Genomic DNA, 23,196 nt, shown 5'->3' on the forward strand with positions numbered 1-23,196 from the left:
GGGATTCTATGGCACAGTACTTTATGGTACAAATCCTCCATAAATTGAAAGGCCCCCAAAAAAGACAGCACACATATCATGATTAAATGTCACAATAATTATTTATTAGTTAAGCATACATAGTATAATATAAATATAAAATATGCAATTTATTTTTAAAATTGGTGAGACATCATTATATCTGTGTTGAGACAACCATACAAACAGTTTAATTCTACCAAAATTGGTTATGCGGCTGTAACAAACTCTCGTTATGGTGCCATTCTAAAATAAGGTACAGAGAGAGGACAATTTACTGTAGCAGCATATGCATCACTCTTTAGAAACTGCAGAAAAGAAAACGTCAAACATACTCATCGGCACTGTACAAACAAGGAACCCGTTCACGGTGAAGTAATCAACAGAATGAAATGGAGTGGGAGATCATTAAATAATGTTCATTTCTTTTGTTGTATTTTTCGTTTCCTATGGTTGACATGCTCTCGAGTTGCAAAAGTCAGAAAGTGAAGTACTGGGCGAACCACTCCTGGCGCTGGGGGTCGGGGGATCCTACGGGTGACTCTTCTGTCTCAGGAGGGCTACACAGGGGGGGCACACCACAACAGCAGCACAGTTACACAATACAGGACATTATTGACTAAGGAATCCTTATTACACCTTGGAGTTGAGAGTCATTTTATTTGATTTAAGTCTGTGGGTTTTATGCCTATGTGATGTGTTTGTGAATGTTCCTTAGTGTCGTTGGTATAGTCATTCATCCAGCTCAGAGGGTAATGGGATTTTGCTGCGGCAGTATAGATTTGATGATCTGCTCTTAAGTGTGAATGTTTCCTAGAAAACAATAACATTTCCATTGCGCTAACCAGCCTTTAATCGTGTTAAGTGTGCTCATTTCTAAGAGCCTGCGGCTCTACTAACTCTAACATTTCTGTTTTACATGATCATCCAGACATGAGGTTTTGTGAGATTAAATTACAAGACCATGCAGTTGTTAATCTTTGACTCAGGTCCTTGGGGGAGGACGCTGTCTTGGTTATATAGATATGTGAATGCATCTATATCTTTAGAACAGGGCTCCGGGCAGCCGAGCGGAAATGGAGGAAAACTCGCCTCCCTGCGGACCTGGCATCCTTTCACTCCCTCCTCTCTACATTCTCCTCTTCTGTCTCTGCTGCTAAAGCCAATTTCTACCACTCTAAATTCCAAGCATCTGCCTCTAACCCTAGGAAGCTCTTTGCCACCTTCTCCTCCCTCCTGAATCCTCCTCCCCCTCCTCCCCCCTCCTCCCTCTCTGCTGATGACTTCGTCAACCATTTTGAAAAGAAGGTCGACGACATCCGATCCTCGTTTGCTAAGTCAAACGACACCGCTGGTTCTGCTCACACTGCCCTACCCTGTGCTTTGACCTCTTTCTCCCCTCTCTCTCCAGATGAAATCTCGCGTCTTGTGACGGCCGGCCGCCCAACAACCTGCCCGCTTGACCCTATCCCCTCCTCTCTTCTCCAGACCATTTCCGGAGACCTTCTCCCTTACCTCACCTCGCTCATCAACTCATCCTTGACCGCTGGCTACGTCCCTTCCGTCTTCAAGAGAGCGAGAGTTGCACCCCTTCTGAAAAAACCTACACTCGATCCCTCCGATGTCAACAACTACAGACCAGTATCCCTTCTTTCTTTTCTCTCCAAAACTCTTGAACGTGCCGTCCTTGGCCAGCTCTCCTGCTATCTCTCTCAGAATGACCTTCTTGATCCAAATCAGTCAGGTTTCAAGACTAGTCATTCAACTGAGACTGCTCTTCTCTGTGTCACGGAGGCGCTCCGCACTGCTAAAGCTAACTCTCTCTCCTCTGCTCTCATCCTTCTAGACCTATCGGCTGCCTTTGATACTGTGAACCATCAGATCCTCCTCTCCACCCTCTCCGAGCTGGGCATCTCCGGCGCGGCCCACGCTTGGATTGCGTCCTACCTGACAGGTCGCTCCTACCAGGTGGCGTGGCGAGAATCTGTCTCCGCACCACGTGCTCTCACCACTGGTGTCCCCCAGGGCTCTGTTCTAGGCCCTCTCCTATTCTCGCTATACACCAAGTCACTTGGCTCTGTCATATCCTCACATGGTCTCTCCTATCATTGCTATGCAGACGACACACAATTAATCTTCTCCTTTCCCCCCTCTGATAACCAGGTGGTGAATCGCATCTCTGCATGTCTGGCAGACATATCAGTGTGGATGACGGATCACCACCTCAAGCTGAACCTCGGCAAGACGGAGCTGCTCTTCCTCCCGGGGAAGGACTGCCCGTTCCATGATCTCGCCATCACGGTTGACAACTCCATTGTGTCCTCCTCCCAGAGTGCTAAGAACCTTGGCGTGATCCTGGACAACACCCTGTCATTCTCAACTAACATCAAGGCGGTGACCCGTTCCTGTAGGTTCATGCTCTACAACATTCGCAGAGTACGACCCTGCCTCACGCAGGAAGCGGCGCAGGTCCTAATCCAGGCACTTGTCATCTCCCGTCTGGATTACTGCAACTCGCTGTTGGCTGGGCTCCCTGCCTGTGCCATTAAACCCCTACAACTCATCCAGAACGCCGCAGCCCGTCTGGTGTTCAACTTTCCCAAGTTCTCTCACGTCACCCCGCTCCTCCGCTCTCTCCACTGGCTTCCAGTTGAAGCTCGCATCCGTTACAAGACCATGGTGCTTGCCTACGGAGCTGTGAGGGGAACGGCACCTCCGTACCTTCAGGCTCTGATCAGGCCCTACACCCAAACAAGGGCACTGCGTTCATCCACCTCTGGCCTGCTCGCCTCCCTACCTCTGAGGAAGTACAGTTCCCGCTCAGCCCAGTCAAAACTGTTCGCTGCTCTGGCACCCCAATGGTGGAACAAACTCCCTCACGACGCCAGGTCAGCGGAGTCAATCACCACCTTCCGGAGACACCTGAAACCCCACCTCTTTAAGGAATACCTAGGATAGGATAAAGTAATCCTTCTAACCCCCCCCCCCCCCCTTAAAAGAGTTAGATGCACTATTGTAAAGTGGTTGTTCCACTGGATATCATAAGGTGAATGCACCAATTTGTAAGTCGCTCTGGATAAGAGCGTCTGCTAAATGACTTAAATGTAAATGTAATCTATTAAAAATCCTATATACTACTTTCATACTACTTGTCTGTAGTTTCTGAAAAGCCAATGCAATTGTAACCCCAAGGACAAAATCTGAGGGAGAAAATGTATTGAAAGACCATAACCTTGTCTATTGTTGTTTGTTCTAAGTCTACCTAAGATATAGCATATTCAACCTAATGCCTTTCACTGGGTTTGCTGGCTTGACCATAGCCTTGGCATTGACAAATTCACAATAACCGGCCAACAAACATCATTGTACTCGAACATTGCAGCTTTATTCCACATAAAATAACCTTTGCTCTTTGCCTATAGAGCTAGATATATCTCTGTCTGTCTGTCTGGCTGCCTGGTGTCTAGGGCTCTCCCTCAGCCTCAGTTGTTCAGGGTCGTAGCCCATTGATGGGCACCAGATGCCTCCTATCTATGAAGGGATTGACATCCGACTGTCTGGAGAGCCAAAAAGGAGGAGAGGATGAGTGGGAGAAGTCTCATTGAAATGTCAGTACAGAACAAACCGTAATAATGTGAAGCGCTCTCCTCTCAACAACTAGAGTGTACAACGAGTTCAAGATGGAAAATATCTCAGTGATTTATGACTCAACTTTATATTGCAGTTGATATTTGACAAACACAAAGGCAAGGAAATTGCAGTCCGCGAATCTGACAAAGAACGGTGTAACTTCAGATATTTTGAGTTTTAATTTCCTACTATGGTTATTTCCACAGTTGTTATGTGAAATAACATCCTCTGAACTTAAAGTTTTATTATTACTATCATGACTAGATACAAATGAATGAACACAGTCTGCACTCATTCTGCACTGCACCAACTGTATTGCCCTAACTGAGCTGAACATGTCTGAAGTTTTTCAATTAAAGACAGGTGGCTTCTTCATCCTGTGCGGAGCTTGAACTGTTTGTCTCTGAGAACTATCCTAAAATATCTCCTCTGTGATCATTCTCTCCTCAGTCTCAGTAGCCTCCATTGCAGCAAACCCAATTGAATGCTCAATTGGTCTGTTCATCACCAATTTCAGATCCAGAGAACACCTGGGCTGAGACGGACAGGGCTGACTTCAACAACATCAAAAGCTAGAAGCAGAGAACTGGCATAAGCACGCATGCTAGTGTTTTTCATCGGGAAAACTCAAGTATGTATGTACATGTATTGTACTACACATTTGCTGGTGAGCTGAATTAAGAAGTTCTATTGATCTAGGTATCTTTTCCGAGGACTGAAGCATGTGTATTCTGGTATAGACCTCGTGAATGGAAATAGGGCAGCACTTCAGGAGCACTGCAACGAGATAGAAGCAGCCTTTGAATAATCTGAAACCAAATATGTAATACATGGCACCATTGTGTCATTTGCCCCTGCTGTTTGGTTAATTCGAGTGGTATGTGCTTCAGCAGGTATGTAGTATGTGGGGGTGCATCTGTTGCTAAGTGTAAACAGGGTCAACCTTGCCAGGGGCTGAGACAGACAGGCCATGTGTGTGATGCAGTGATGGGAGAGTCCCATGACAATGGAGGGCAGCCCCGCACAAATCCGCCACGCCGACTCATCTGCAACTTATTTACATAGCAGCATGCAGCAAAGGCAACAGAAACGGCCAAAGCTCCTTCGGCACAGTGCACACGGGTACAGATACATAACAAGTGCAGCAATAGGCAGAAACCTAAGTACCGGATGAGTAGAGGCATCATAAGCTAGTACAACACGTGCACACGAGAGTACCACATTAACATGTGAGCTTAATACACATGAACAGAATTATAGCTGGAAGCACAACAACGAGCAAAGCAATGCCAAGGCACAAGAGAGAGAGGCGTTCATTGATGAGAGGGAGAGTGTTGTTGTTATTGGAGGCTTCAGTTAGACGTTCACACATCCCCACACACAGAACTGTACATGGCAAGAAAATATCACCACCATATTTTCCTCATGTAAAATCAAAACAATTTCACATCAAGGTGGACAACAAAGTGCAGTAAGCCTGGAGGCCGATGAGGATGGGGGGGTTTAACAGAACAATATCACCAATGAGTTGTAGGCCTATAACTTCCAGAACAAACTGAACAATTAACACAACGCAAAGACACAAAGAGACAACTCCTAGCGTGCACACTTCAGTTAGCATGTTAAGAGTGATGGTGGGGGTGGGGGGGGGGGGGGGGGGTAGTGGTACACATGCTCCTTTTGCATTCCAATGCCATCTCAAAGCTTATGTATTTACTATACTTTATAATAGTATAGTAAAGTGTTGACACATCTCCAGCAGTGTGTGTAAGTTCAGCTGGAATATATTTTGTTGTGTGTTTGAAAAGAAACCCTCCTGTGAAGTCACTGACTTCGCGGTATAAAGTAAAGATGAATTGACATAGCAGTGTATGGTTGGGGGGGGGGGGGGGGGGGATTGTGGGAGCTCTGCCTCTCTCCGAAAGCTAATTCTCGGGGGATGCAATCAAAGCCTCGCGAAAATTGCAGGCAAAGACAAAAACCATCATGTCCTTCAAATAGAATAGCAATCAAGAGGGAATCCTGGGATGAACCCTCAGCCTGTTGGCAACAGGCAGCACACAACTTAATCTATTATTCAAGGTAATTAAAGTTCTAGACTGGAGTGCTTAAATGTTTTTTGTCATTCCTAATTTAACGCTCTTTTGTTTATCAGAGCGAGGTCTGACAGAGAGGGGGGAAGAACATCAACATTCGCCAGTGAGGGTCACATTGAGAAGTTTCTTTTAAAGACTGAAGCCCAACATAAAGGGATATGACAGCTGACTCTGGAGAGGTTTGTATGAAAGCTGCCTATCTGCAGCTGTATGGGCCGAAGGTCAGGGCAAGCCTCTGTCTGTCTGTGTGTCAGTGTGCTTGACCCCTGGGCCTGCCCATGGTGCGGACGGAGGCGTCAGCGGCGAGGGAGGGGCGGCGCTCACCTCATGAATTTCTTGGGCTCTGTCGGAGGGGTCGGTGGGGGCAGAGGTTTGCTAGTGTTGAGCTCAAGGTGGTGAATGGGGGAGTTGGGGATAGGCTCTAGGCGGTTGGGCTGGGGTTGCCCGCTCCCCGTCCCTGTTCCTGTCGCCTCCAGAGCCCTGAGGTTTGGAGAGCTGCTGAATCGGTTTGCTGATTTGTCATTCTTTCTCTGTTGCTACACAGTAGGACAAAAACACAAACAAATGGGAAAAATAGGGAAAGCTAGTCCAATGGAAAAAAAGACTGCTGTGTATATATATATATATATATTTCTCATTCTCTTAGAGGATTTATGTGGATGGATGCTTTCTGATGGTCAAGCTCGCACCACTCAGCTAGTGAAGCAACAGTCGCTCTCAGCTTTATGTAAACTAAGATGGGCAAAAAAGGGATGCATCAAAGGAAGAGGCTACAGAAAGTTCACACTAACAAAGAATGGCTTGGAAAGCAAAGGAGAACTGGATGTCTGAACAGGGAGATAACACACACACTGACTAACACACACACACACACACACACACACTGACTAACACACACACTGACTAACACACACACTGACTAACACACACACTGACTAACACACACACACACACACACACACACACACACACACACACACACACACACACACACACACACACACACACAAATGTACAGACACACATAATATCGGAAGTTATAGAACTTGAAATGGAATCAACAGTTACATATTGACCATGCAGAGTGATCCATTCAACTGGGAGACAGGGGATTGCTGTGTTTACATTGGAATGGGACACAACTTCTCTCCACTAAAGGATGGAATGGTTCCAATGGAAATCAAGGTTAAATATATGTGGAAAATCTCCACTTCAATCATTCTCGACAACGACGTACAGGCAACCGGTTTAGGCTTGTAATGACCGGGATGGTTCCCTAATGGTTTCAAATTGTCACCGGTAGCTTTCGGGCTTCACAAAGTGTCAAAGATGATCTCAGATTAGCTATATGGCTCTAATCAACTGATGGTCAGTGTTAGTCCAGAGGTGTGTTAGCCTTGTGTCTGTCTGTATGGTGTGTAAGTGTGCAGCGGTCAGCTCACCTTGATGAGGGGATTTATTACTCCCACGTTGGGACTGGTGTTGAACACTTTGTTGAAGTTGGTCTCTCTGTTCACCAACTCCAGCTGGTAGAACTTCTTGTCGTCCTGCACGTCCACAGAGAGATGCCAGTTAGGTCACGGTGCTCTGGGTTCGTGATGGAGCATCTCACTGATTGTTTACGACACACCTCACATACTCGGTCTACAATGGGCTTAGCAGTACAGGATGATAGCACTGGCTAAAGTCAGAGGGTTTCTATCCACTCTCTCTAGTGCCACAGACACTTTGTCACCGATACGGTATGCTGGATAACCTGTCTGAATGCATTGCTGGGACTCAAGGGCTGTAACATAGCTCTCGGAGTCTACTGCTGCTGCATGAGAACTCTTAGGTCATGCAAGGCTACACCACTCCATAGTCTGGTCTACTATTGTTTGGAGGTAAACAGGCATGCAGGCTCCATGTCTAGGATTATTGAGTAAAACCACAAAAGGGCATCCTGTAGGCCATCTTGTACTGTGTACATACACTTACCACCAGCTTCTTGACGAGGGACTCCCTCTCAGTCACCATGTCCTTTAGCTCAGCGATCACCTGCAGATCCTCAGGCCGGCTCTCCCTGTTCCGGAACTTATCCTCCGTTCCCTCCAGCCTGGGGAGAGGAGGGGGCCATTAGGGCTCAGACGTCTCACAGTTTGTTTGTGTAACGTGATAATAAAAGTGCCTTGGATCAACTTGGGGATATGAGCATTAATACATGCTGACACTGAGGGACCATGTTTTCAAAGCTTCCCTTCCCTTACCTACAGCTCAATAGTAAAGCATTAGCTTTTAACTCTCCTACGTTTAATCTCATAATCAGAAAGCCTATTAGTGCTTGTGTACTATGATCAAAAAGTGGCAGTACATGTTTTTCCTGAATTTCCACTTTAACGTGTCAACAAATAACAAGCGCTCTTTAGAGGAGTTCTTATCAGTGTTCAGAGCCATCTGCCTCTCCACAGTTTTTTGCTGCCTCTAACTTGAGATTGATGACTTTAATATGCCGAGATATTCCTCGTACTGTAAACAAGCATCCATCATGTCCAGTTTGGCTCGTCGTCCTCAGCACTTACAGATGTGGAATGACAAGTGATACCAAACTCGCCATCAAAACGGCGACGCAAGACAGGGACAGGCAAGCGCTTGAATTAGAGGGAGAGCACATTGGATATCATGATAACTGCTTCTGCTGCGCTGCTATGCATCAGCGATCTGTTCATTTCTTGCTCTACTACACATCACTTCAGTGTCACATTTCACTATAGACTCATCTGCATCCAGTGGTGTAAAGTACTTAAGTAAAAATACTTTAAAGTACTACTTAAGTAGTTTTTTGGGGTATCTGTAGTTTACTATTTACAGTGGGGAGAACAAGTATTTGATACACTGCCGATTTTGCAGGTTTTCCTACTTACAAAGCATGTAGAGGTCTGTAATTTTTTATCATAGGTACACTTCAACTGTGAGAGACGGAATCTAAAACAAAAATCCCGAAAATCACATTGTATGATTTTTAAGTAATTAATTAGCATTTTATTGCAAGACATAAGTATTTGATACATCAGAAAAGCAGAACTTAATATTTGGTACTGAATCCTTTGTTTGCAATTACAGAGATCATACGTTTCCTGTAGTTCTTGACCAGGTTTGCACACACTGCAGCAGGGATTTTGGCCCACTCCTCCATACAGACCTTCTCCAGATCCTTCAGGTTTCGGGGCTGTCGCTGGGCAATACGGACTTTCAGCTCCCTCCAAAGATTTTTTATTGGGTTCAGGTCTGGAGACTGGCTAGGCCACTCCAGGACCTTGAGATACTTCTTACGGAGCCACTCCTTAGTTGCCCTGGCTGTGTGTTTCGGGTCGTTGTCATGCTGGAAGACCCAGCCACGACCCATCATCAATGCTCTTACTGAGGGAAGGAGGTTGTTGGCTAAGATCTCGCAATACATGGCCCCATCCATCCTCCCCTCAATACGGTGCAGTCGTCCTGTCCCCTTTGCAGAAAAGCATCCCCAAAGAATGATGTTTCCACCTCCATGCTTCACGGTTGGGATGGTGTTCTTGGGGTTGTACTCATCCTTCTTCTTCCTCCAAACACGGCGAGTGGAGTTTAGACCAAAAAGCTCTATTTTTTAATCATCAGACCACATGACCTTCTCCCATTCCTCCTCTGGATCATCCAGATGGTCATTGACAAACTTCAGACGGGCCTGGACATGCGCCTGCTTGAGCAGGGGGACCTTGTGTGCGCTGCAGGATTTTAATCCATGACGGCGTAGTGTGTTACTAATGGTTTTCTTTGAGACTGTGGTCCCAGCTCTCTTCAGGTCATTGACCAGGTCCTGCCGTGTAGTTCTGGGCTGATCCCTCACCTTCCTCATGATCATTGATGCCCCACGAGGTGAGATCTTGCATGGAGCCCCAGACCGAGGGTGAATGACCATCATCTTGAACTTCTTCTATTTTCTTCTATTTTCTAATAATTGCGCAACAGTTGTTGCCTTCTCACCAAGCTGCTTGCCTATTGTCCTGTAGCCCATCCCAGCCTTGTGCAGGTCTACAATTTTATCCTTGATGTCCTTACACAGCTCTCTGGTCTTGGCCATTGTGGAGAGGTTGGAGTCTGTTTGATTGAGTGTGTGGACAGGTGTCTTTTATACAGGTAACGAGTTCAAACAGGTGCAGTTAATACAGGTAATGAGTGTAGAACAGGAGGGCTTCTTAAAGAAAAACTAACAGGTCTGTGAGAGCCGGAATTCTTACTGGTTGGTAGGTGATCAAATACTTATGTCATGCAATAAAATGCAAATGAATTACTTAAAAATCATACAATGTGATTTTCTGGATTTTTGTTTTAGATTCCGTCTCTCACAGTTGAAGTGTACCTATGATAAAAATTACAGACCTCTACATGCTTTGTAAGTAGGAAAACCTGCAAAATCGGCAGTGTATCAAATACTTGTTCTCCCCACTGTATATTTTTGACAACTTTTACTTTTACTTCACTACTTTCCTAAAGAAAACAATATACTTTTTACTCCATACATTTTCCCTTACACCCAAAAGTACTCGTTACATTTTGAATGGCTAGCAGGACAGGAAAATGGTCCAATTAACTCACTTATCAAGAGAACATCCCTGGTCATCCATACTGCCTCTGATCTGGCGGACTCACTAAACACAAATGCTTCATTTGTAAATTATGTCTGAGTGTTGGAGTGTACCCCTGGCTCTCCGTGAATAAAAAAATGGTGCCATCTGGTTTGCTTAATATAAGGAATTTGAAATTATTTATACTTTTCCTTTCAATAATAATTTTAGCGGTTACATTTACTTTTGATACTTAAGTATATTTAAAACCAAATACTTTTAGAATTTTACTGAAGTAGAATTTTACTGGGTGACTTTTACTTGAGTCATTTTCTATTAAAGTATCTTTACTTTTACTCAAGTATGAAAATTAGGCACTTTTTCCACCACTGTCTGTATCCCTACACATATTCCAAGCACACCCGTGTGAAATAAACATGTTGCTGCAGTGCAGCCTGGGAAGCTGGTGCTGGCTTGCTTTCTATAAATATATCACACTCCATTCAACTCTCTAGCGACATCGCTCAAAACAGATGTGACAACAACCAATCAGACAACAAACTCATGTTGGTTCCCAGGGGCTTAACCAATAGGAGATGTAATGAGATAAAATATTCATAAAGCTTAAATGGGGTAATAATTTAGCGTTGGCCAGGGACTGGCTTTGGGTGAACGAAGCTGCCATGGTGATTCATTGGGGAGGGGACAGGGGCTGTCGTTAAAATAGATTTGTCCTGTGCTTAATTAGCAGGCAGTAAATCGGCCACCTCAAGGGAAGGCCCTGGAAATGTCAACTAGTCAGCAAATTGATAATGACAGGGGCTCGAACCAGCAGGTAATTGTTGGTTTTAGAAAGGTTAGTAACAGAGAAATCTATGTAGGGCCAATGTGACCTATTTTTACAATATCGTAATGGATTCTGTTTGTCAGTCAAATTCATGGAGGAACATGCGCACAAATAATGATGTATGCTTCACTAGCATTTCATTTTGATGTTGTGAAAGGAGTGATTGAGCCATGAGAAGATTTGGTGGGGAACATCACAGATGAGCTATTTTAAACAGAGGCTCTCTCTGCAGTAGCTGGCTGTGTGTCTAGATTGTGCTCTCATTCAAGTGAAAGTGAAACCAAATTAGGTCACTCCTGACAGCAAAATCCACAGTCCTAGGGCCCTCGCTGAGGCCTTGCATCTGTTTCTCCTCTGTTCCGCTCTCATATTCCAAAAATAGTTCCTATGGAGACGCACGGATCATTTATGTGTGCCTTCCTAAGCTCCCTATTTAATTTCCATAATCAATACATCTTCATTGATCTATTCACAGCAGTTTGCAGGGGATTTTTCTATGTCTAGGCTTGTATTTGCTGGTGTGTACTGTGTGTGTATTGTGGTGTCTTGAAAGCTAGGGCAGCTGCACACCCAGCTGGAGGTTTATCCCCAGTAGGACACTGCTACATGGACTGTGTGTGTGTGTGTGTGTGTGTGTGTGTGTGTGTGTGTGTGTGTGTGTGTGTGTGTGTGTGTGTGTGTGTGTGTGTGTGTGTGTATGTGATGGGATATTGAGGACACAGTCACCTCCGTACAGCACACGTGGGAAATAAAAAGTCTGCCAGATCTCTCATAGGGAGCTGTATCTGTACTACTGGGAGGGTAAGGAGAGAGAGAAGGACCTTCCCAATGGGCCATATTCACCTCCGGAGGTCATGTGTAGCCCCCTTCTCTCTCCTCTTGGAATCCATCCCTCCCTCCCTCTCATCCTTCCTTCCATTCATCGCTGTATCTGTCTGGGGCACTCACCTTTTCACCCTCTGTTGCTCTGCCAGGGACTGTGGTCTTTCATCATCTGCCAGGGCTTTATATAATCACACACACACACACACACACACACACACACACACACACACACACACACACACACACACACACACACACACACACACACACACACACACACACACACACACACACACACACACACACACACACTGCTATATCAACTACATACTGGATGTACTGTACGTACAGGAATTGCAGAGCAGAGATCTTGTCTTTGAGGAGCTCCTGGGCCTTGTTGAAGTCACACAGCATGTTCTGAGTCTCTCTGTTGTGCATGGCGTTCATCTCAGCCATCTCCCGCTCGTGTTTCTTACACAGGTCCTGTTCATGAGCCCTGATGAGAAGAGACCAGACCATTAAAGCCCATTCAGATCACACGCCTTTATACGCCTCTCCAGCTCTGAGGCTCTGAGTCTCTGGTCCAGAGGTGTTACAGTATCCTAACGAGGCACAATTACCACAGACACATTCCTTTTGATCCTGCTGCCGCTATTCAAATTGTATTCATCTTTGACTTTCTTTCGTTTCCTGACATACTCGTCCTTTCCTAGAAAGACATACATAATTCATAGCAGAGGGCTCTGGAGGAGAGGTATCACTGTTTCGCCATAAGTGAAAAAAACACTCCTCTCTATTTACTTATTGATTTATTTTGAATCGGGACAGATGGACAGGACTTTTCCAGGACATTTCACAAGCTCATTGAAATTCCCTGCATGGTAGCGGTGACTGTCTCCTCTCAGTGGGCTTTATGTCAGTGCTGCTCACTCTGAGGTACTGCAGTCGGAGAGAGAGACCACGAGGAGTGCAGAGGAATAATTTTGCCTCTCCCTGAGTAACACCCTGAGGGACACATCATTTCCAATGTATTTATATATTATGTTATTTTTATCTCAGGAAACGAGGATTCGCCAGCGTGTTACATAATTGGAAGTGAAACGTGCTCCACGAGGGGCTTGGAATCCTGCCAGCGATGTGTGTCGTTGATGTCACACATGCATGCACACACAAACAGGCGTGCGCTGATGCACACACATGCGCACTGGAACACTAGCCCTCTGATACAGAGGGGTTGGGTTAAATGCAGAAGACACATTTCAGTTGAATGCATTCAGTTGTACAACTGACTAGGTATCCCCCTTTCCCAATGGGACTCCCTAAATCTTTCTCAAACACCCAGAAAAGGATACTCTCCTCGATGTTATCCTCACAAATAATCCTTATAGGCATCAGTCTGGTGTTTTCTGTAATGACCTTAGCGATCACTGTTTTACAGCCTGCAGTGTTCGTAATGGCTGCTCAGTGAAACGACCTGTCCTGATTTGTCATAGACGCTTGATAAAAACCTATAATGAGCAAGCCTTCCTTCATGAACTGGCCTCTATAAAATGGTATAGAATCAGCTTGATCCCCTCTGTCGAAGATGCTTGAACCTTCTTTTTTGATATTTTCAGTGGTATTGTTAACAAACACGCCACCATAAAGAAAAAGATAATTAAAAACAGGTTCAGTTCCTGGTTCGACCGTGATCTAGCAGAGTTACTCCACCTCAAGAAAAGGCTCGGCACACGCATACTCAGGCTGACTGGCTCTCGTTCAGGCAAATGAGAAATAAGTGGACTCAGGGGAAGGCCAAAGTTAGTTACTTTAAGGAGCAGTTCTCTCTCTGTGGGTCTAACCCCAAGAAGTTCTGGAAAACGGTTAAAGACCTGGAGAATAAACCTTCCTCCTCACAGCTGCCCATGTCCCTTAATGTTGATGATGTGGTTGTTACTGACGAGAAGCACAAGGCTGAGCTCGTTAATCACCACTTCATTAAGTCAGGATTCCTATTTGACTCAGCCATGCATCCTTGCCCGTCCTCATCTCCCACCCCTTCTAATGTGATTAGTCAGATGGTTTGACCCTTTCTTCTTTAAGGATGCTGCCCCTATCATCGCCAAGCCTATCTCTGACCTTTTTAACCTGTCTCTCTTCTCTGGGGAGGTTCCCATGGCTTGGAAGGCAGCCATGGTTCGTCCTTTATTTAAAGGGGGAGATCAAGCTGATCCTAACTGCTATAGGCCTATTTCTATTTTGCCTTGTTTATCAAAAGTGTTGCAAAAACACAAATAATCAATTGACTGGCTTTATTGATGTCTATAGCATTCTCTCGGGTATGTAATCTGGTTTCCGCTCAGGTTATGGATGCGTCACTGTAACCTTAAAGGTCCTCAATGATGTCACCCTTGCCCTTGATTCTAAGCAATGTTGTGCTGCTATTGTTATTGACTTGGCCAAAGCTTTTGAAACAGTAGACCATTCCATTCTTGTGGACCGGCTAAGGAGTATTGGTGTCTCTGTCTCTGAGGGGCCTTTGGCCTGGTTTGCTAACTACCTCTCTCAAAGAATGCAGTGTATAAAGTCAGAACATCTGCTGTCTCAGCCACTGCCAAGGCTCGATCCTAGGCCCCACGCTCTTCTCAATTTACACCAACAACATAGCTCAGGCAGCTCTCTCAACCATTTATATGCAAATTATACAGTCTTATACTCAGCTGGCCCCTCCCCGGATTTTGTGTTAAACACTCTACAACAAAGCTTTCTTATTGTCCAACAAGCTTTCTCTACCCATAACCTTGTTCTGAACACCTACAAAGAAAGGTCATGTGGTTTGGTAAGAAGAATGCCCCTCTCCCCACGGGTGTGATTACTACCTCTGAGGCTTTAGAGCTTGAGGTAGTCACCTCATACAAGTACTTGGGAGTATGGCTAGACGGTGCACTGTCCTTCTCTCAGCACATATCAAAGTTGCAGGCTAAATTTAAATCTAGACTTGGTTTCCTCTTTTGTAATAGCTCCTCTTTCACCACAGTTGCTACACTAACCTTGATTCAGATGACCATCCTACCCATGCTAGATTACGGAGACATACTTTATAGATCGGCAGGTAAGGGTGCTCTCGAGCGGCTAGATGTTCTTTACAATTCGGCCATCATATTTGCCACCAATGCTCCTTATAGGACACATCACTGCACTCTATACTCAGTAAACTGGTCATCTCTGTATACCCGTCGCAAGACTCACTGGTTGATGCTTACTTCTAAAACCCTCTTAGGCCTCACTCCCCCCTATCTGAGATATCTACTGCAGCCCTCATCCTCCACATACAACACCCGTTCTGCAACTCACATTCTGTTAAAGACCACACACATCCCTGGGTCGCTCGCCTTTTCAGTTCGCTGAAGCTAGCGACTGGAATGAGCTGCAACAAACACTCAAACTGGAAAGTTTTATCTCAATCTCTTCATTCAAAGACTCAATCATGGACACTCTTACTGACAGTTGTGGCTGTTTTGCCTGATGTATTGTTATCTCTACCTTCTGGCCCTTTGTGCTGTTGTCTGTGCCCTATAATGTTTGTACCATGTTTTACGCTGGTGTTGCTACCATGTTGTGTTGCTACCATGCTGTGTTGTCATGTGTTGCTCCCTAGCTATGTTGTTGACTTAGGTCGGTCTTTATGTAGTGTGGTCTCTCTTGTCGTGATGTGTTTTGTCCTATATTTATATATTTTTTTTAATCCCATCCCCCGTCCCCGCAAGAGGCCTTTTGCCTTTTGGTAGGCCGTCATTGTAAATAAGAATTTGTTCTGACTTGCCTAATTAAATAAATTTTAAATAAAAATAAAATGAAATGTGCTTAGTTATCTCTAGCTCTAGAAAAGCGTCAGCCTCCATTATTTTATTCATCACCAAACAGGCCTTTAATTCTAATGAGAGTTCCTGCCGTTCATTCCATCCGGGCCTTAGCCACACATTATGAATTAATATAAGAGTGAATTATTAATTATCAGCCTGTGGGAAAAGCATGATGATAGATTATATTTAGGCCTTGCCCCAAATAACCGTTTCATATTTCCTTATCAATTTATTTGGCCATATAACAAAATGTCAAAAGGGACCATGTCATCAAAGGGAATAATAAAGCACAAAATATAAACCAGGACATCTAGCAGGGAGAGGCAAATTGGCCTCCTCTCTTTCTGCCAGTATCCTTCCACTTTAATCTAACTTGAAAACGATGCCAGCACTGCCAATGGCCACTGACAGTCACATCTAAACAAGAGGAAGTCACACAACTGAACTTCTCGTGTTGTGAGTCACCAGTCATCTAAATGAACTAAACAATCCAAAAGAACCTTAATGGTGACCATATTAAAACGAGGTACCTGCAGGGATACAGAGATTCACCTACAGTGCCCTCAGAAAGTATCCACACCTCTTGACTAATTACACATTTTGTTGTGTTCCAGCCTGATTTTGAAATTGATTAAATTGAGATTTTGTGTCACTGGCCTACACACAATACCCCATAATGTCAAGTGGAATTATGTTTTTAGACATTTTTTTAAAATTAATTTAAAATGAGAAGCTGAAATGTCTTCAGTCAATAAGTATTCAACCCTTTTGTCATGGCAAGCCTAAATAAGTTCAGGAGTAAAAATGTGCTTAACAAGTCACATAATAAGTTGCATGGACTCACTCTGTGCATTAATAGTGTTTAACATGATTTTTGAATGACTACCTCATCTCTGTACACCACACATGTAATTATCAGTAAGGTCCCTCAGTCGAGCATGGAATTTCAAACACAGATTCAACCATAAAGACCAGAGAGGTTGTCCAATACCTCGCAGAGAAGGGTACCTATTGGTAGATGGGTAAAACAATGGCAGACATTGAATATCCCTTGGAGCATGGTAAAGTTATTAATTTGGATTAATAACACTGTATGGTATATCAATACACCCAGTCACTATAAAGATACGGGCATCCTTCCTAACTCAGTTGCCAGAAAGGAAGGAAACTGCTCGGGGAATGCACCATGAGGCCAATGGTGACTTTAAAACAGTTACAGAGTTTAATGGCTGTGATAGCAGAAAACTGAGGATGGATCAACAACATTGTAATTACTGCACAATACTAAACAAATTACAGAGTGAAAAGAACGAAGCCCGTACAGAATAAAAATATTCCAAAACAACTTGTTTGCAACAAGGCACTAAAGTAAAACTGCTAAAAATGTGGCAAAGAAATTAACTGTATATCCTGAATACAAAGGATTATGTTTGGGGCAAATCCAAAACAACACATCACTGAGTACCACTCTTCATATTTTCAAGCATGGTGGTGGCTGCATCATGTTATGGTACGGTTGTCAACGGCAAGGGAGTTTTTTAGGATAAAAAGCAACGAAATGGAGCTAAGCACGGGCTACATCCGAGAGGAAAACCTGATTCAGTTTGCTTTCCACCAGGACAATAATCTAAATGTAACCTAAATGTAACCTAATAACCTAATGTTCCTGAGTGGCCTACTGTAGCTAAATTTTTTACTTAAATCAGCTTGAAAATCTATGGCAATACTTTAAAATGGCTGTCAATGATCAACAACCAACTTGACAGAACTTGAAGAATTAAAAAAATTATAATGTTCAAATATTATACAATCAAGGTGTGGAAATCTCTTAAGAGACTTACCCAGAAAGACTCACAGCTGTATTTGCTGCCAAAGGTGATTCTAACATGTATTGACTCAGGGGTGTGAATACTTATGTAAATGAGATATTTCTGTATTTCATTTTCAATAAATTTGCAAACATTTATAAAAACATGTTTTCACTTTGTCATTATGGGGTATTGTTTGTAGAAGGCTGATACAATAAATATATGTAATACATTTTGAATTCAAGCTGTAACACTGAAGACACTGTAATTAAGTTTGGCAACGCGCCGGAACAACATTACTGTAGATGGCGAGTTATTGTGTCAACCCTCCTTTGTGTCACCCCATAATGCTCTGTGGTGGGGTCACGGCCCTCCCCTCCTGCCCTCTCCTTCCACCCACCTGATCTGCTGGTTGGCCTCACTGCGGATCTTCAGCACCTCCTTGCCCTTAAGCTCCAGCTCCTTGGTGAGCGTGTTGATGTTTTCATTCAGTGTGTGGATTTCGTGGTCCAGCTCAGCAATGTGGTTCTTCCTCCTTACCACCTCCTCCTGCAGGTCTGAGATACGGCCCAGCAACTCCCTCTCCTTTGGGGTAATAGGCAGACATACACAGGCACACACACAAAGATACACAGAAACACACAAAAACCAAGCAAAAAAAACACACGTTTGAGTTAGCATTTGATCTCATTTGTGCATTCTTGCTGTGCTGTTGTGCTGCCTCCTTGTATTCCCAAGGGGTACTGTGATGTTGGATACCATCTTTACAGTGCCATGATGCTACAGCTTAAGTGGGCACACTAACATACCATGGTCACTAGTGATTAGGCCTGGGAATTGCCAGGCACCTTACGATACAATATTTCCACGATACTTAGATGCCGATACGATCTGTATTGCGATTCTCACAATTCTATATGTATTGCGATTTGATACTGTGATTTTATTGCAATTCGATGTTCCAAACATATTGCTCATCATATGTCTGCTGCAGAGGGACATGAGAGAGCCATGAGAAAACAAGTTTTATCAGTCATGGAAATTAAAGTCCTGAAAACAAATTGGCTCCCTATTTAAACATAAGATGGAGAACAAGCTATGAAGGAAAAATACTGGAGTTTTAGTGCAAATATACTGGCAGCAAGCGCAAAAATTATATTGCGAGATTGTCAAAATGATACGTCAAGGAAACTGTACTGTTCAGATGGGTTAAATGGAGAAGTAGCCTGAAATCTGGACACTGATTGTAGGTCTATAACCTCTCACATAGCCTAATCTAATAATAACTCATGCAGAATTAAGCATTTCTTATAATTTTACTACACACCAAATGTACATTTTGACTCGAGAACAGGAGTGGAGAAATATGATGTCACGTTCGCTGGAATAAATATCGGACCAAGGCGCAGCGGATGTTGAGTTCCACATAATTTAATGATAAAGTGAAACTTAGCAAAGACAAAAATAAATAAACAATAAACTAACAACAAATCGTGACTACAGAGGTGCAACGTGCACTAACTCAAAACAATATCCCATAAAACACAGGTGGAAAATGCTACTTAAATATGATCCCCAATTAGAGACAACGATTACCAGCTGCCTCTAATTGGGAATCATACAAAATCACCAACATAGAAAAACAAAACTAGAACCCCACATAGAAATAATAAACTAGACTAACCCCCAGTCACGCCCTGACCTACTCTACCATAGAAAATAAGGGCTCTCTATGGTCAGGACGTGACATATGATTTATTTCTTTCAGGATCTTGAGAAAATGAATGAGCGGTTAGCAACCGTCTGTAATGGTGCTATTTTTATCAGCATAAAATCCTTATTTCAAACAACATAAAATATGCATCCAAGCTGAACTGAAATCTCCTCAAAAACACGTTGTGTCATTTTTAACAGCTTTTCATTTCCTTAAAAACGGTCAAACTGATACAATTCTGCAAGTAAAATCTTTCCCGTTGTAAGGGGTGCGTAACTGGTGGCAGGGAAGTCAGACGCAGGAGAGCAGAACTAGGTAATAGCCAGCGCAGTTTAATTCCAAAACCAACGGCATCAAGAAAATAACTTGGGTACAAAACCCGACACGCACCAGTCAACATGTGCACTTACAAACAAACAATACCACACAAAGACATGGGGGAAACAGAGGGTTAAATACACAACACGTAATGAGGGAATGAAAACCAGGTGTGTGGGAAAACAAGACAAAACAAATGGAAAATGAAAAATGTATCGGCGATGGCTAGAAGACCGGTGACGTCGACCGCCGAACACCGCCCAAACAAGGAGAGGAACCGACTTCGGTAGAAGTCGTGACACCCGTTGAATTAATTAATTTTTAAACATTTTCTTCCAGGTCCCTAACAAGCTTTGCTGCGCGAGAGAAACAGAGATGAAAGATGGCAAGGGTTTATTTAGTCTTCTAGGGCAACAAGTAATGAGAAGAGAAGCTGCATTTATATAAGTATAGACAAGTTGACTAACAAATAGGCTATAAGCAGAAACAGGCCTATATCTAAAAAGGCCTGTAAAAAATAGTTCTGCCATCTCTGACTGTACAGCTCATTTTATATATTTGCGGGTTAGGTTGGATGCGGGCCTCAAAGTGAAAATCTATCACATAGTCAGGGGTCGCTGATGGGTTAATAGCAACAGTGGTGGAAAGAGTACCCAGTTGTCATACTTGAGTAAAAATAAAGATACCTTAATAGAAAATTACTCAAGTAAAAGTGAAAGTCACCCTGTAAAATACTACTTGAGTAAAGGTCTAAAAGTATTTGGTTTTAAAAATATACTTAAGTATCAAAAGTAAATGTAATTGTTCAAATATACTTAAGTATTGAAAGTAAAAGTAAAAATAATTTCTAATTCCCTATATTAAGCAAACCAGACGGCACCATTAAAAAAAATATATATATATTTTTACAGAGAGCTAGGGGACCACTCCAACACAGACATAATTTACAAATTAAGCATTTGTGTTTAGTGAGTCCGCCAGATCAGAGGCAGTAAGGATGACCAGGGATGTTCTCTTGATAAGTGTGTGAATTATACAATTTTCCTGTCCCGCTAGTCATTAAAAATGTAACGAGTACTTTTGGGTGTCAGGGAAAATGTATGGAGTTAAAAGTACATTGTTTTCTTTAAGAATGTAGTGAAGTAAAAGTAAAAGTAGTCAAAAATATAAATAGTAAAGTAAAAAACGACTTAAGTAAAAATACTTCAAAGTACTAATTAAGTACTTTACACCACTGAATAGCAATTGCGGGCGGATGCGGGTGAACGAACAGCTGACCCGCTCATTACTAATGGCCACCACTCAACCTCTCTCTCAGCACTAAACGTATACTTCACTGGACACGTGTGTTGTGAGGTTGTTAGTACTGATGCTGCTGATATGTCTGAACTTTCTGCACAAATCTCTAAATATATCTTATATTAATAAATAAAAGTGACTGTACTGCTTGTATTTGTTTATACTAGTCTGAGCTACAACAACGTGCTAGATGACTGTTGTATCGCCTGGAAAAGGTCGCATCCCAGGAAAAAAGGTAATCTCCTGACTATTCGCTCAAACCTGGCTGTTGCTGTCTGGTCCAGTCAGGGTCCATTGTACTGAAAACCTACTGGTAAAGCATTCACTAGAATACATTAGTCAATACATTTAGTCAATTGTTCAGTATGTAATAGGGACAACGCTGCCATTTAAATCTAGACGGACTATTATCACTCTCTTTCTCAAAGTTACTGTAACAGTTAACTCTACAGTTTGATAGATCAAATGCAAACATCCCCTTTAGCCCAGGCAGAAATACATGTAATTACCTGATTATACTGTTCAGAGAACTATAACTACATCCCAGTTGTAGACGAATCATGCTTTGCTTGGCTCAAAGATCATTTCCCCCTTCAGCAATGGCACATCTTTTAAAAAGTCCTTCCCTCTATAACAGAGACTAAGCTAAGAGTTCCCACAGCATACCGTCAAGGCAAACTCTGGTATTGAAGTTGATGGCTCTTGTGTAATCAGATTACAATCTGTATTCATTTTGAATTCCTGTAAATATAATTTCATGCCAGCTGATTATTGTGATAACAGTATTGTAGTTATTCATGCGTGGGCCACTGCAGGGGGCTGGTTTCAGTGGACTAGCTCACTCTCCTCCATAGAAGCTTGTTAACCCATCCTCTGCCTAACAGAGATTCACTGTGACATTTCTGCTGACTCCCCAGTGGATACCTGTTTTGCTTGGGAGCCAACATGATTGCCATGTCTCTGCATGGGTTGGTTGTGGATTACACAGGTAGAGGCAGACAGCGCTGAACATCAGTGTGGGAAAGGGAGTTTTTGGCTATGTTCCAATTGGCATGTGACCCTATCTTTGTGTATGCAGTGGCTGGTTAGGCGAGTGCGTGTCTGTGTGTCCATTTGTGTGAAAATGTGTGAAAATGTGTGCGCGCAAGTTGATTTGATTGATGTGTGCCTGGGCTGTAAAGTGAGAGAGTGGTGGCAGCTCTATTAGCAGCACTGAGCCTCACAGTGAGGACCCTAGGCTGACCTGCAGAGGTTCAGAGGGACAGTCTGAATACCACCCTGACAACTAACACTCTCCGTTACGGTGGAACTATAAAAAAGCAATATTCATTGTCCATCTAAAGATGGACACTGTTGGAACTTTTGTATGGTGGAGCCATTTGAGCAGTACTTCTCAAAATCAAACAGACACTTTTCTAGGGCAAAGGAAGCTTTAAAGGCTTTGGACAAAATGTCACAGGAACAAAATAGCACTTCAGGTTTCAAAGACTCCTCTGAGGGGATGGTGGGAAGTTGGTAGACGGAGCTCCCAACTCCAATAATCACCATATTTGATCTCTGTTCTTTGACAAAAAGCTCTTTAGAAAATGATTTAATTTCTCTGGCTGGCTGACACTTAGTTTGACAGCAGTGTGACTGGAGATGGGTAGAGGGTACAGTACAGTGGTAGAGGTCTGGGAATAGGAAGGTCTCAGCGAGGAGCTGATTAGAAGACAAGTCTACTGGCCTCGTGAGGCCTCTTTGAGCCCCAGCTCCCCAGTCTCTCTCTCTCTCTACAGTTCCAGAGCAGACTGATCAAAAGGCCAGCCAGAGCACAGCCTCATCATTAGCGGCTGGAAGCCACATACAGAGAGAGAGAGAAAGAGAGGAAGTGAGAGAGAGCTGAGTCACTAGAGGGAAGCAGTCAGATCCTGTCTGTGAAGCCGGAGTGATTGGAGGTACTGAGACCCTCACCCCCAAAACTCAACCTCTCCGGGGCTACATCACATCACATCACAAGGATGGGAGGTATCGAGCTGCTGCCATTAGTCCAAGAATTGCCACGCACCAGAGAGAGGTGAGTCACAATGGCAGATGAAATCTTTCTTCAGCCTCCATAAATGATATGAGATCAAGTATACCTGTGGTTTGAATTCAAATCATACCCAATACTGCAACAAAGCAGGAATAACTCCAGGGCCATTGATCCGCCATACAGGTGACACTGAAACGTCATTGATAAG

The 23,196-nt window shown here is 43.5% G+C and overlaps 1 protein-coding gene across 5 annotated transcripts in view; it reads right to left on the bottom strand.

Annotated features, from left to right (window-relative positions):
• Positions 1-76: 76 nt before the first annotated feature.
• Positions 77-23,196, bottom strand: part of LOC139582985 (protein FAM184A-like) — a 183,296-nt gene continuing 160,176 nt past the window's right edge. For 2 of the 5 annotated variants that reach the window (XM_071413546.1, XM_071413550.1), the window contains 6 exons: positions 18,044-18,228; positions 12,343-12,489; positions 7,716-7,839; positions 7,187-7,291; positions 6,069-6,280; positions 77-578 (listed from right to left, as the gene is read on the bottom strand). In XM_071413546.1, coding sequence (XP_071269647.1) covers positions 497-578; positions 6,069-6,280; positions 7,187-7,291; positions 7,716-7,839; positions 12,343-12,489; positions 18,044-18,228 — 855 coding nt within the window. In that variant the 3' untranslated portion in view covers positions 77-496. The remainder of the gene's footprint in view (positions 579-6,068; positions 6,281-7,186; positions 7,292-7,715; positions 7,840-12,342; positions 12,490-18,043; positions 18,229-23,196) is intronic. The other 3 variants (XM_071413547.1, XM_071413549.1, XM_071413548.1) reach the window with 3 other exon arrangements.

This window comes from Salvelinus alpinus, chromosome 8 (assembly GCF_045679555.1).
Source record: "Salvelinus alpinus chromosome 8, SLU_Salpinus.1, whole genome shotgun sequence".
Taxonomy (NCBI): Eukaryota; Metazoa; Chordata; class Actinopteri; order Salmoniformes; family Salmonidae; genus Salvelinus; species Salvelinus alpinus.